Source organism: Oryctolagus cuniculus, chromosome 4 (genome assembly GCF_051225735.1).
Source record: "Oryctolagus cuniculus isolate XC-2025 breed Fujian yellow rabbit chromosome 4, ASM5122573v1, whole genome shotgun sequence".
Lineage (NCBI taxonomy): Eukaryota > Metazoa > Chordata > Mammalia > Lagomorpha > Leporidae > Oryctolagus > Oryctolagus cuniculus.
The window spans coordinates 132,112,253-132,126,802 of NC_142870.1; the positions used below are offsets into that span (position 1 = coordinate 132,112,253).

Below are 14,550 nucleotides of genomic sequence, written 5' to 3' on the forward strand. Positions count from 1 at the left end.
GAGTAGCCTGCACTTGAACCCAGGCACTCCAGTATGGAAGATGGACACCCCAAGCAGAGACTTAACTGCTGTGCCAAGCGCCTACCCCAAGCATCCAAGGGGATGATAAGGTCTGCGATGATAATGGAGCAGGACAGTGTGATGGAGAGACGGTGGGGGAGGGGATATAGAGTTCCGAGGTCTTCAGAGAGGGCCTGTGAGGCAGGCCATGAGCAGAGTCCTGCAGTGTGGTGCCCTGGGGGAGGTGCCGGCAATAAAACCAGGCAGGAAGACGGCAAGGCCGGGGTGGGGTGGGGCCAGGGGCAGGGGTGGGCAGTGCATGGAAACCCTGCAAGCATCTGTGGAGACAGCAGCTCTGCCCAGGACGCTGGGAGCCCACAGCTAGGAGAAAGACCAGGATCATCTCTGGGGCAAAGTCAGCCCAGGACGGCAGCCAGGTGGTTAAGGAAAGTGTCCGGGAAAGCAATCTGGCCCCAAACCAGGAGCCCAAACCACACAAGACTCTACTTCTGCTGCATCTGGGGGGCCCGAGGAGGGGGAGAAGAGGACTGTGCTGTAAAAGAAGACGGGAGAGTCATCCAGGAAGGCAACGGAAGCACTTGGGCTTGCAGGAGAATTTTGGGAGCTCAAAGCTGAACGTGTCTTATCCCGATCCTGAAAATTCAATGTGTTTCCCCACAATTCCTGTACCCACTGTGTATCGGTCAGAGTTAAGGAAGCACTGAAGGTGAGTGTGAGTTCTGAGGATAACGCATACAAATGACACTTACCTAGGCCTGTGGACAGACCAGTGACCTCTGAACTTGAGGGCACAAAGGACTGATTCAGAGTGTTCGCAACAAATGTAGGTTTCTGGGCCCCATCACCGGAAACGTTTTGTGTCAAGGATGGGGCTTAAGATCTGCATGAGTCTTGCAGAGTCAGTCCTCCAGCAGACCTCACCTGAGCAACATACAAAAGGAACCTCTGATGGGCTTCTGGGGGTCAGGAGTCTCCCAGAAACAGCATGAAAAACGTGTTTGTTTTCATGTATGTATTTCTTCTTGGGTCCATATCATTGCAAGATTGACCAAATCACTGCACATTGTACAGTTACAGACACGGCACATTTTACCCTATAAATGTGCACCGTTGTTAAGTGTGCATCAAAACAATGTTAATGCTTTTCTTTCCTTTTTTTTTTTAAGATTTTTTTTTATTTGAAAGGCAGAGTTAGAGAGAGGCAGAGGCAGAGAGAGAGAACTTCTACCCACTGGGTCACTCCCCAGATGGCTGCAGTAGCCAGAGTGGGGCCAATCCGAAGCCAGGAGCCAGGAGCTTCTTCCGGGTCTCCCGTGACAGTGCAGTGGCCCAAGCACTTGGGCCATCTTCTGCTGCTTTCTCAGGTACATTAGCAGGGAGCTGGATCAGAAGTGGAGCAGCCCGGACTCCACACAATTTTAATGTTTGAGGAGATGGAAGCCTGATTTGATCATCACATACTGAAAGCATGTATCAAATGATCACAATGTAGCCCATAAGTATGTACAATTAAAATGTAAACAGAAGGGACCAGTGCTGTGGCACAGTGGGTTAACACCCTGGCCTGAAGCACCAGCATCCCATAAGGGCGCTGGTTCTAGTCCTGGCTGCTCCTCCTCTTCCGATCCAGCTCTCTGCTATGGCTTGGGAAAGCAGTAGAAGATGGCCCAAGTCCTTGGGCCCCTGCACCCGTGTGGGAGATCAGGAAGAGGCCCCTGGCTCCTGGCTTTGGATCGGCGCAGCTCCGGCCGTTGCAGCCATCTGGGGAGTGAACCAGCAGATGGAAGACCTCTCTGTCTCTACCTCTCTCTGTAACTCTGTCTTTCAAATAAATAAAATAAATCTTAAAAAAAAAAAAAAAGTAAACAGAAGAAATGTTTTAAGTGGCTAAGTGAGTCTTGTCTGGGCCTGCCCATGCTTTCTGGAGGGTCCTGGATCGTGTGACTTGCCCGAGTCCACGAGCCTGGAAAACAGCCGCGAGGGGCTCTTTCTTCTGACTTCCTGTTCGCAAACTCCCTTGCGCCCTGCTCCCTGATGGGCTGTCTGCAGGAACGGGCGAGAGAGAGGAAGGAAGAGGATTTGAGCCTTTGTAGCAGAGTCAGCCAAGGGTCGCTTTCCCCACTTGGGCACTACAAGGGAGCCCCTCATTCACAGGCTTGTCCCTCCAGGCCCTGTTCCCTGTGGACGCCTGTCTCCAAGCAGAACACATAGTAACAAGGCACATGGGCCCTGTTGTCAGATGCTTGGTGGTGAGGTGTGATGTTCTAACAAAGACTCACCTACCTCCACCTGAGCAGGTGGGCGCGGTCCCAGGCCTCCCTTGCCTGCAGTGTAGTCCCCACTGGCCTCAGGCCCTTCTGGATGGCGGCTGCATCTGGCCACACCTCCTCTTGGGCTCTCCTCCCAGCCAGATCCCACATCCCTGCCTGGCCTCCTCAATTCTGATTTGTGATCCATCATCTAGCTTTAGAGCAAGTCCTTCTGACTCTGGCTCAGTCCTGCTCACCCTCCTCTTGTGAACCAAGAACTCCCCATGGCCTTTTCCCTCTGGTGACTGGGCTCTTGGCCCCACCTGGCTGTCCTGTTATCCCCGCCTGCCCCCGCCCCCCGCCATCCAGCTGGCTGGTGCAGCATGCTATGCAAGGGCTGACTTTTTCAGCATCCAAACCATCCTTCTGCAAGGTAACCCCTCTGCAAAGTGAGACTTTCTCTGCTTTCATAGGGGGATCCCAGGAAAGCTGGTCTTGGGTGCTGGTTAGGTAGACCCTCTGGTCATGCCTTTATTTTTTTTTTTTTTAACAGATTGATTTATTTATTTACTTGAAGAGCAGAATGACTGAGAAAGAAGCATGGACACACACAGAGAGGGAGAGAGAGAGAGAGAGAGAGAAAGAAAGAGAAGCCTTCTATCCACTGGTCCACTCCCTCAATGGCCACAACAGCCAGGACTGAGCCAGGCTGGACTCAGGAGTCAGGAACTCTATACTGCTCTCCTACATGGGTGGCAGGGGCCCAAGCACTTGGGTTATCTGCTGCGGCTTTCCCAGGCACACTAGCAGGAAGGTGGATGCAGAGCAGCTGGGACTTGAACTGGCGCTCATATGAAATACTGGTGTTGCTAGTGGCAGCTTAACCCTCTGGGCCACAGGGCTGGGGAGCCTCCTGCCCACCTCTGTGCCATGATCAGTGGGTTGGGACTCTCCTCCTCCTTCCAGGGTCTCTCAGGCTGTTTCTTCACTGGGATTGCCAAGCTCCCTTCTCTTGTCCCTTCCTTCGTTCCTTCCTCCCTCTCACTCTCCCTGCCTCCTCCCTTCTCTGCCTCCTCCCTGCCCCATCTCCCTCCTTCCTTACTTCTTTCCCTCCTTCCTCTTTCCTTTCTTCTCCCACTGCTTCCTCTCCCTCTTCTTTTTAAAATCCTTGTCGCATGCTTTACTTTAGGCCCTCCTCCTCCGTCCCAGGCATTGCTTTCCCAGACAGCAATCTCCAGGTTCAAGAAGTGCCTGTGGCCCCTGTGTCTCCGAGGCCAACTTGGCCGAGGTGCAGGTTTGTTTTGGAGACAGACGTCCAGGGAGGCTGGCCGGCAGGATCAGTCCCGAGGAGCTTGCCTCGGCAGATGAGAGAAGGCTGTTCAGGAACTTGCCCAGTTGCCTCCTCAAGTCTGCAGGTGACAGCTCCGACACCTCCTCTGTAAGACACGGAGCTCAGAGCTCAGGAAACTTGCTCCCGGTGGCAAATTAAATCAAGGCAGAGGTAGAAGTGAAAAACACAGAGCCCCAGACCTGGAAGCCATCCAACCGGTTACAGGATCCCAGCCTGCTATTTCTGAAGCTTCATGCCGGGGGTGCCATGGACACAGAGGTAGACTTTGCCGGCGGTTCCCTGTGCTGGGAAGGAGTTGCACAGTGAATTCCTTGTTGAGGATTAATCATTTTCTCTGTTGCCTGTGACTGAGGCCGCTTCTCACATCCTGCCCCTGGTTTCGCTTGTCCCAGGGTTTGCACTGGGAGGGCGGGACATCCACCCCCACCCCCACCGGAGCCTGCCACCAGGACCAATGAAAGCCAAGTACCTCATCCACCCAGTGACTCAGAACTGGCAGTATTTAAGAGGTGGCAGGAATGGGCTGGGAACTGCTTTTGCTGTCTCCACGCTTGAGCACACACTCATCTGACCCAGGGCATCACTGACCCGCAGACAGACGGGAGGGAGAAGCTCTTGGCCGCCGGGACGCCACCATGTGCTACGGCAAGTGCGCGCGAGGCATCGGACATTCCCTGGTGTGGCTCGCCGTCCTCAGCATCGTAGCTAACATCTTGCTTTACTTTCCCAATGGCGAAACCAAGTACGCCTCCGAAAACCACCTCAGCCGCTTCGTGTGGTTCTTTGCGGGCATCCTTGGAGGGGGCTTGCTGGTAAGTCGTTCAGAATTCTCACACCCTTAGAAAGACCCTCTCCTGCTAACTAGATGTCTTCCTTATGCGTTTTCGTGGAAAGTTTAAGGTAATGCCTGGTTCCGAAAACAGCGACTTTTCAAAATTTTGGCTGTTCTTTCTTTTGAAAGCAGATTAGACGCAAGCTGATATTTGGTACATTAATTGTATGAGACGTTATTTTACAAAATCCTCTTTTAACTAAAAGTGAACTGCCTGTTTAGTGAGCTTTTACTTTATGACTAGCAAATAGAGATCAGCTTTTAGGGCAGATTTGAGAGTTTCTGGTGCTGGAGTATCAGTTATTGTTTGCTCTGGGGACCTGGGAGGGGTCAGCTGGTGTCAGCAGTCTTAGATCCAAGTTCTCTGGTTTTTATTCCCAGGCATCTGTAACAGTGGGAAACAATGAATTGTTGAGTGCACTGCTGTTTTTAAAAAAATTATAAAGCGTTCTCCTTTATGTAATGCTGGGGTGTGGTGTTGCAAGAAAAACCCTACGGTTAGCAGCCGATCGATATCTGAAGCTAAGAGTGGAATGTGTTGTTTTTTCCAAAGTTTGTTTTTAACTGAAGTGGGAGGAATTCGCCTGGTAACCTGGGAGCTGAGAGTATTAGCTTCAACCACAGCATGGGAAGAATGTGGGGAAACTTAAGTTTGCAACTTTAAAACGTTAAGATGAAGAATTTTAACGGCAAATTTTATGGCATTAATACCATACAGGATATTTTTTCTTAGTCAACTAAAAGATATTAAAGTATTTGAGTCCAATACACTAATTGTGGCACAGCAAAGCTCTTTTTGAGTTTCAGCGTTGTTATCAAGTAACATAATCATTTGTCTCTACAACATCGCACTTGGGTAAATCACCTGTGATCTCGCACTTAAAGTATTTCAGACTTCTCATTCTTAAAGAACTTTACGGTTAAGCTTAAACTACTCTTCAAAGGAGCCTTAAAATCTCCCACTTACACGAAAGTTTCAGTTAGTCTATTAAAGACTTGTTGGTATCTTCTGCATTTGATGAGATGCATCAGTTTTAGCGATAGGGCTTACCAGTTCCAAAGCAGAGATTGTGTCTGGGACTATGGTATAAATTCTTATGGAATAAACACATTTATAAATAATTCTTTACCCCTCCCCTTCTATATCCTGGCCCTAAGGAAAGCTTTGACACTTCACAGTGTTCAGAGGGGTTCCCTCCGCCCCCGCCCAGAGTTTTAAATTGTTTGAGCTACTCAGTCAACCTAATCAAAGCCAGTGAACACCATGAGAAACAAGCATTTTTGTTTATCAAAAGATACTCAGTTACACACTTTGAGATGCAGTGACTTTGGGACTGGTGCTGTGGCGCAGCGTGCTGGGGCCCTGGCCTGAGGCACCGGTATTCCTGTGGGTGCCGGTTCTGGTCCCTGCTGCTCCTCTTCCGATCCAGCTCTCTTCTGTGGCCTGGGGTGGTGGTGGAGGATGGCCCGGGTCCTTGGGCTTCTGTGCCCGCATGGGGAGTCCAGGGGAGGCTCTTGGCTCCTGGCTCCTGGCTTCTTATCCGCGTGGCTCCGGCCGTTGTGGCAGTCTGGGGGGTGGGCCGACTGGTGGAGGGCCTCTCTCTCTCTCTTTCTTTCTCTCTCTGGCTGTAGCTCTGGCTGTAGCTCTGTCTTTCAAATAAATAAAATAAATCTTTAAAAAAATGTTAAATCTTAAAAAAAAAAAAAAAAAGAGATGCAGTGACTTAGAACAGCCCTTGTCTCTACTGTTGAGGAACAGTTTTGTTCTTTGTTTTTTTTTTTTTTTCCAAACAGTTTGTTGAACTCTGGGTTTAGTGTAGAGTTAATCTTATGTGTATAAAGTTCATTGAAAAATAGACCTCAGTAAAAACTAAGAATTGGAATAAGAGAGGGAGGAGGAAGAAGGGTGGAAGTGCAGGTGGGAGGGTGGATACAGAGGGAAGAATGGCTATGTTCCTAACGCTGCATTCATGAAATGCACGAAATTTGTATACCTTAAATAAAAGCTTTCTGGTGGGCGGGGAAGACACTCAAGCTGCAGAGGAACAATGACTTGAGCTTGCTTGTCTCCTGACCAGATACTCCTGCCAGCGTTTGTCTTCATTGGGCTGGAAGAGGATGATTGCTGTGGCTGCTGCGGACACGAAAACTGTGGCAAGAGATGCGCGGTAGGTCCTCTTGCCCCGGTGGGGAAAGTGACGCCCGAGAAGCAGCCACAGCCTCTGCGGCTCACGTCTCGACTCTTCCTCCCTAGATGCTTTCTTCTGGACTGGTAGCTGTCATCGGAATCCTTGGGTCTGGCTACTGCATCATTGTGGCAGCGCTGGGCTTGGCAGAAGGACCAAGATGTCTTAATTCCCTTGGCCAGTGGAACTACACCTTCGCCAGCACTGAGGGACAGTACGTAATTGCTCCTTGCCTGGTCACGCGTTCCTATGCGGACATGTGTGTGGTGGGAACCCCATCAAACTGAACAGACCTCCGGCCATCCATCTTCCGGCCAGCCAGCCAGTACTGACTCACCCTGACTCAGGCACTATTTGAACAATAGGTGCCCAGGGATGGACGGCCAGTCCCTGATGTGGACAAGCTTTAAGTGCTTCCAATAGATTCACTGATTCCTCATAATAGCCTTTATGGCATAATAGACATAATATTAAGTCCTCATAATAGCCCTATGAATGACTTCCACTGAAACTCCTAATTTACAGACAAGGAAGGGGAGGCATAAAGAGATGAAGTAGCTTGTCCAAGGTCACATGACTAGGAAGCAGCAATCAGGATTTGAGTCTAGGCAATCTAACTGTAGTTCGTACTCAGGTCATTTATATGTGAAACCAGAAAAATTGGCTGGTTCAATGTAATCCATTTTACTGTTTTAAACGAAAGCATTATAGGATCCTTATATAAGGATGTCAACTATATGAATTTTAGTCAAAATCTTGGACAAATCATACCCCACCTCCATATACATAGAAAACTTAAGAACTTTGTCCATGCAGTCTTTTTTTTTTTTAGATTTATTTATTTATTTATTTGAAAGACAGAGCTACAGAGAAGCAGAGGCAGAGAGAGAGAGAGAGAGAGAGAGAGAGAGAGAGAGAGAGGTCTTCCATCCACTGGTTCATTCCCTGAGTTGGTCCCAATGGCTGGAGCTGCACCAATCGGAAGCCAGCAGCCAGGAGATTTTTTCAGGTCTCCCGTGTGGGTGCAGGGGCCCAAGGACTTGGGCCATCTTCCAGTGCCCTCCCAGGCCAGAGCAGAGAGCTGGATCAAAAGTGGAGTATCCGGGACTCAAACCGGTGCCCATATGGGATGCTGGCACAGCAGGCCATGGCTTTATCTGTCAGGCCACAGCACCAGCCCCGCATGCAGTCTTTTTTTTAAAGGAGTTATTCTGTTTATTTGAAAGGCAGAGTTACAGAGAGAGAGGAAGGGACAAGTAGAGAAAGCTCTTCTATCTGCCGCTTCACACCTCAGATGGCTGCAACAGCTGTGGCTGGTCCAGGCCAAGGTGAGAAACAGGAGCTGCATCTGGGTCCCCAACGTGGGTGCAGAGGCCCAAGCACTGGGGCCATCTTCTTCTGATTTTCCAGGTCATTAGCAGGGAACTGGATCAGAAGTGGAGCAGCCAGGAAATGAACCAGGCACCCATATGGGATGGCAGCATCACAGGCAGCAGCTTTATCAGCTACACCATAATGCGGGCCCTGCAGAGCAGTCTTTATTTAAAGCTATTGGGCTATATGAAGATGATATTAGTCACAACTTTAACATCGGGGTAATCTAAGGGGTTTCTTTGCTTTCTGTTGATATTTACTTCTTTTCTCACCGAGAAAAGAATAGAAACAGAAAGTTTGCATGGACACTGATATATGTGGTGATGAATGAATGACATGTGTTTTTGGGTGGGCGTCGATTCTAAGTTTACCTCTTCCTTATTTGCTTTTTGAAGTTGACATCTGAAAACTTTAAGATTTATAAGTGACAATAATTTCTTTTTTTTAAAAAGATGTATTTATTTTACTTGAATGTCAGAGTTACACAGGGAGAGGAGAGGCAGAGAGAGAGACAATAATTTCAATTGCTCTTCTGCTATCAAGAGTAAGCGTGTTTATCCCTATGAATTGTATAGCATCTTATGAAGAGGATTGTGTATGTATATAAGCATATTCATGAGATCATGAGCTTGGCATTCCGCCTCTGTACCTGCTCTCTGAAAACAGGAAAACATGAAGTGACCGCTCTTTCGTCTCAGTTATTTTATCTGTCAAAAGCGGATGGCAGACGTCATGAGGATTACTGAGGTAATACATGAGAATGCTCCCCCAGAGGCTGAGGCCTTGGGAACGCCACCCCTGCTAGTGGTAATATGGTCTGCTGCCTTACAAGGAGCACGGCCCAGCAGCAGCATTGGAAGGAAGACTCTCGTGGGAGTTCGATGTTCAAAATTGTTCTCTATGATGATTCATATTTGTTCTGAACACGTTGAATGTACTAGCAGTCACGTGTTATTTGTGTATGCACAAGCATATGCAATCATTGCAGGAGCCTACTCTCCAAAGTCATGGCTTATGCTGGTAGACTAGCAAGGACAGGTCGGAGTATCCTTAAATGTATGTTTTTATTTATGTATTTATTTATTTATTTTGCAATTCTTAGGTTGTATGTCCCTCTTAATGACCACTCTAGCTTCTGCAAGAAACCTTCCTCTTCTTTTAAATATGATTCTTCATGTGACCCTCTCCAGGGGTTTCCATATGGGGAATAACTAACAGCCAGAAGCTACAGGTTTGTTGCCTGGTAGCCAAATGAAGACAAAGAACTTTTTTTTTTTTTTTTTTTTTTTTTTGCATTGTGACCTGAGAACACTGATTTTTATTCCACAAACCTGCAGAAACACAGGGCCATGAGAGAATCTTTGCTTTTTTTAGTCAACAAATGGAATTTCTGATTGGCTGAATGAACCATTCTAAAGTTAGGTGTCTAATTCCAAGCCCCTTTGTTCTGCTGTGGCAGGAAAAAGTGATAAGGAAAGAATTATACTAGCCCTCTTTGTGGAATTCGGTCAATTCTTGATTTTCCCACCTGATTGAATCCTATCTCCTTAAAAATCCAAACAGTCTATGATGTAGCAAAGACTGAAATTCTAGAAGAGTAATCAAAGGTCGAATTTTTCCTGATTGAAAAAAAATACCCAAGTATTTAGAAATCTAACTCGGGTATATAGTCAGATGTGCCCCCAGTGTAGTTTGCTGACATTTCACAAAGTGATGTCAGTGAACCACATTTAAAATGTGTGGAGTACCTGCTATGTGCCACATGCTGTCCTAGGGACTAATGTACAGTGATAAGTAGGTCTGGTTCCTACCTCTGTGGATACCTTAGCAGGTACTCTCTGGACTGCGTTAGGTGCCCTTCCTCAGTGGTCCTTCCATGCTTTATTTACCCTATCAGAGTACCTGTTGCATTGAGTTTGACTATTACTCATCTCTTACCTTCAATGCGACGCCCTTCCAGAACAGTCCATGCCTTGTTCACCATTATATGCCCAGCTCCGGCTCAGTGTTGAACGCACCTGGAGTGCTTGACAATCTTTGTTTTCTGAGTAAATGCAGTGTGCTACTTCCCATTATAGATGTATGGGCACAGCATTATGAACGTAAAGAAGAGGCATCTTAAATTAGTTGTGGTTGATCCCTGTGCTCCATGTTGCAAAGTAACTTATTTCTTATAAGCAAAAAATAATTTTGTTCTCAAAAGTCTCAGTTGAAAAACTCTAGTATTTGAACTTGTCAGAATTTGGATAACTTTCAAAAGTAACAGTTGAGTTTTAGAGTTAATTTATTTTTATTTACTTGAAAGGAAGAGCAAGTGTGAGGCACAGGGAGAGAGAGATAATATGTGTGTGTGTGAAAGAGAGAGGAAGAGAGAGAGAGAGGGAGGGAGGAAGAGAGAGAGTGTGTGTGTGTGAGAGAAAGAGAAGTAGGGAGAGAGATTACTTTTTTTCTCTAGTTCACTCCTCAAATATCTGCAACAGCCGGGACTGGGCCAGGCAGAAGCCAGGAACCCGGAACTCAATTTGTGTTTTCCACGTGGGTGTCAGGGACCCACATATTTGAGACTTGATCTGCCGCCTCCCAGGGTGCACATTAGTAAGAAGCTGGATGGGAAGTGGAACTGAATCCCCAGCACTCTGAGAGGGGATGTGGGCATCCCAAATGGTGGCTTAACCCACTGCACCACGACACCTACCTCCAAATTAAGTTTAATTAAAACTATTTAGTTAATACCTTAAAATTCCAAAAATACTAATGTAAAAAGATCATGTTTTCTAAATAACTATTTACTCAGTATTGATTACCAAGTCCTCCCTCTCACACAGATGACAATTAAGCAATAATGAAATTGGGAAAGAGTAAAGAAATCACTTACCCTTCTCCTACCTTAACACATGCGTCATTTTTGTGTTTCCACATCTGCTCTGAGTTCACTCTCAAGTACATGCATGAATTTTACTTCAGCTTTAAACATATCATAAAGCCAGATTTATGTTTTAATTTTTGTTTAGAAGAATGCATATAACTTTTAGTGGGTATAAGCATCATTATAAAGATTTCCAACCACAGTATCTTAAATTAGAAGTAAAAAAATGGTTTTAATTTTGTATTTTTATTGTGATAAGATCTGGACCAAGTGTGTCTGTTTTGTGGAATGACAAGCATTGGGAGAATCTGGTCAAGGGTCTTGAGTTGATGCATTCCTTTTTTCCTGAGTGAAAACCCACCACATCAGCTGTGGTCACCTTCAGAAGTGGCTCTTTTTACCCACAGGTACCTTCTGGACACTTCCACGTGGTCCCAGTGCGTTGAACCCAAGCACATTGTGGAGTGGAACGTGACTCTGTTTTCCATCCTCTTGGCTCTTGGTGGAATTGAATTCATCTTGTGTCTCATTCAAGTCATAAATGGGGTGCTTGGAGGCATCTGTGGCTATTGCTGCTCTCGCCAACAGGTAAGAAGCTAGCCAGGCCCTAAGGTAGATGAGTGCCGGAATGCACCATTCTTCTCATCACAGAGAAAAAGGCAAACCCAACCATGCCTGCCAGACTAACCTTTATTCCTTTGTGCAAACACATCTATAGCATTGTTTGGCTCCCAGGGAGAATCTCCCTTGAGCCTCACGGTCACTGTGTTATAGTGTTTCTTTGTGGTGGGCTCTATGTCCAGAGGAACAAGCTGCCTGTACATGCAGGGCAGCCTTCAGGATAAAATCCATGCCCTTTTCACTCCCCACAAATTCCAAGTCCTCTCCTGGCTGGCTCTCCTGTGTCCAACATCGGCCAGCATGCTTTGCATCAGGCACGGTGCTGCACTCACTTTTCTGAGACTGTGGCTCAGATTCAGCGATACATCTGAGACGACCTCATAAGGAAGTAATAGGCTTCCATCCCTGGGTCATTGTACGCCAGTGCTCCTGCTCTTAGCCTGTGTGCTACACTTGCTGGTCTGTTGGATTCTCTACAGTTCCTCCCTAATAAGGAGTCACAAAAAATGCCTAAGTGAGCCTGGGCAATCACTAGTAGTCTTTGAATAGCAGCTCATGAAAAGCCTTTCACTGTGAAAGAAAACCAGGAAGCACTTGTTTCCTGAGGATATGATTTTGGGGAGAAATATGCATTTGTTCGTAGAGGGCAAGTTCTTGCTTCTATATCCTTCTAAATGCTATGTATTATTGAATTGATGGAAGTCCAACCTTGGTCTAATTTGGGGGGAATTGTTTTATGTCTTCTGTAAAATAGGATTAAGTAACCAGAAACTTACTTCATTTATGTTTTCCAATCATTTATTCCAAAGGTTCCAGTTCTCTTAACTTTCTTTTTAAAATAAGAAAGAAATCTAACGAAAACTACAAGTTGCTACCATGAAAAACTTTGCTGGAATTAAATGGAAACTTTCTATAATTTTTCAGGGGAACCTAAAATAAAAATCTGGTTTTCCTTCTCAGGCAAGCACAGTCAGATTAATCATTTCTTTGGGATCCTGCCAAATTTCCAAGAAAAAATACCAAGCAGGAAACCTCCAGCCTAGGGCTATTTTCAGGCTACATGGTTGGGGAGGGACCGAGAAGAATTCTCTCTGGATTGCTATAACACAATCTATCTTTAGCCTTGGATTTCATACAAGGCAGAGCCCTCACTGGACTTGGTTGCTGGTGCATTTTGCAGACAGGCAAAAAATCAGTGAGCAAAACAGCCAAAGTGATTTGTCAGGGAGTGGCGCTGCGCTGGGGAGAAAAGACAGTGTGTCCGCACCTGAGTCACTGTGGGGTAGTTTCTTCCCAGACACTGAACGGAGGATCAGGGACTTTTGTTAGGAGACAAAAGGTGCTCTCAGAGGGCAGAAGAACTGAGTCCATAATTTGGTAGCATTTAACTGGAAAGGTTACCCACAATGAGCCCAAAGCCAGGTGACGCTCCCATGGCTCTGCCGGCTACTCTGAAGTTTCTGTGGGCTCTTTCAGCAGCTTTGACTGGGGAAGGACAATAGCTCTGGTCTGTTTAGGAGACATTGCTGGAGCATTGTCGAAGCCCTAGCTGTGGTTGGCTAATGCTCAGCTGAAGTTGAGATCACTCTGCCTAATGTTTGCTTAAAACAGGAATTTAAAGGACAGAAATGGCATCATTGTTTGTCCTGAGCATAACCTAATACACACTGCATTCTCCTTACAGCAATATGACTGCTAAAAGAGCCGCCGCCCGAGGACAAAACCACAACCTTCCTCTATTTCATTGTAATTTATATATTTTACTTGTATTAATTTGTAAAACTTCGTATTGGTGTATCATATTCCACATAGTCTACTTTTATAAAGGTGGATAAGGACTGACTTCATCATATGAGGTCAGTAAGTGAACTCAGTCAACAGTCCTGTTTTTCAAGGAGTGAGAAAACAAACCCCACTCTGAGAGTAGTGCACAGACTGAGTAATGGCCCTCGGCCTATCTGAGGTCAATCAACCCCGTACCGCGCCAGATCAGAGTCACCTCCCAATTACTGCTGTACATACGTGCATGGATTGTGAAAATGAAAGACGCCTACTTGCTTTTTGTGAGAGCGAGGAGAAAATGCCAAGCACCCGAAAAGATGAGGTTTTTTGTTCACTGTTTACATGATGTTTCCCATGTGTGTGCCTGAAACCTGCAACGAGAGGCCTTTCCAAGTGCTTTGTGTTCTGGGAGAGGCCCAGGGTGGGGGACTCATCAGGAATGCTGCAGCCCAAACGCGTGAACGGAAACTCGCGACGACGCTACCCGCTGCTGCGGCTGCTGCCAGGTCCTAAGTCTTCCTGACATGCGGGAAGATTTTTATCCTTCAAAGACGAGTACTGTGGGTCATGAGTTTTCAAAGAGAAAGGCCAGGAGAATCGGACAAGGACGAAACTGGGAGACGGAATAAAGCAGTTGATCAACATCATGGTGAGGGTGGGGAAGATCAGAAAGAAATGCCCCTAAAACTCTTTTTTATGACAAAATAAAGTGTTTGCTACCATTTGATTGTTGCTTATTCAGCTTTCCTAGATTGACTTTCCTCCTGTTCTTCCTGTGTTTTCTCCTGTGACTAAGGGCTCCGTGCCTCCTGATTTCTTCGTCCCACTTCCTCGTCCTCATGCTGCCCCTCGTCTACCTCCTCTGCTGCATAGAATTGTCACTGTGGTCGCGAGGAGTCCTCACTGCTCTGGGCACCTTTCCCCGCTGCTGGATGCCCCAGCAGGTGCTCCTGGGGATGGGAGCAGAAGTCTCACTCCTCCCCTGGTGACCTAGTTTCTCTCAAGTTCAAGACCCCCCCAACCTGCTGGGCATTGTTGACAGAAATGTTTTCCCTGAGCAACAGGAGAGCAAGGTAACAAACAGTTGGGTAACACTCCAGTCCCTAAAATAGAATAAGTGCTCTGATGAGCTGTGCAGCAGGGATTGGTTCAATAGACAGAAAAGGGTTCAACAAAGCAAGAACAAGCCAACAAAGCAAAAAGTGGATTGCTCATTTCAAAGTTTCTTTCCTTATTACGTGGGGACAGGGAAATTCCTTAATAGCAGA

General features: G+C 46.7%; 1 protein-coding gene and 1 long non-coding RNA gene across 2 annotated transcripts; one reads left to right on the forward strand and one right to left on the reverse strand.

The window, feature by feature from the left end:
* Positions 1-2,800: 2,800 nt before the first annotated feature.
* LOC138849373 (uncharacterized) lies at positions 2,801-3,935 on the reverse strand. The gene is made up of 2 exons (XR_011388150.2): positions 3,801-3,935; positions 2,801-3,706 (listed from the first exon to the last, which is right to left on the reverse strand). It is a non-coding gene; the product is annotated as an uncharacterized LOC138849373 (long non-coding RNA).
* A 213-nt stretch (positions 3,936-4,148) lies between these two features.
* Positions 4,149-14,004, forward strand: TM4SF1 (transmembrane 4 L six family member 1). Its single transcript, XM_002716606.6, has 5 exons — positions 4,149-4,433; positions 6,532-6,621; positions 6,708-6,853; positions 11,287-11,467; positions 13,185-14,004. Exons 1-5 carry the CDS (start codon positions 4,257-4,259, stop codon positions 13,197-13,199), a joined length of 609 nt encoding a protein of 202 aa, XP_002716652.1. The 5' UTR covers positions 4,149-4,256; the 3' UTR covers positions 13,200-14,004.
* Positions 14,005-14,550: the final 546 nt, after the last annotated feature.

What these genes read in the sequence shown, in the direction of transcription:
- TM4SF1 (XM_002716606.6), top strand. Translation starts at nt 4,257, where the DNA reads ATGTGCTACGGCAAGTGCGCGCGAGGCATCGGACATTCCCTGGTGTGG. An exon ending in TCCTTGGAGGGGGCTTGCTG is followed by an intron (nt 4,434 to 6,531) that starts GTAAGTCGTTCA and finishes TCTCCTGACCAG; the next exon opens with ATACTCCTGCCAGCGTTTGT. An exon ending in TTCGCCAGCACTGAGGGACA is followed by an intron (nt 6,854 to 11,286) that starts GTACGTAATTGC and finishes TTTTACCCACAG; the next exon opens with GTACCTTCTGGACACTTCCA.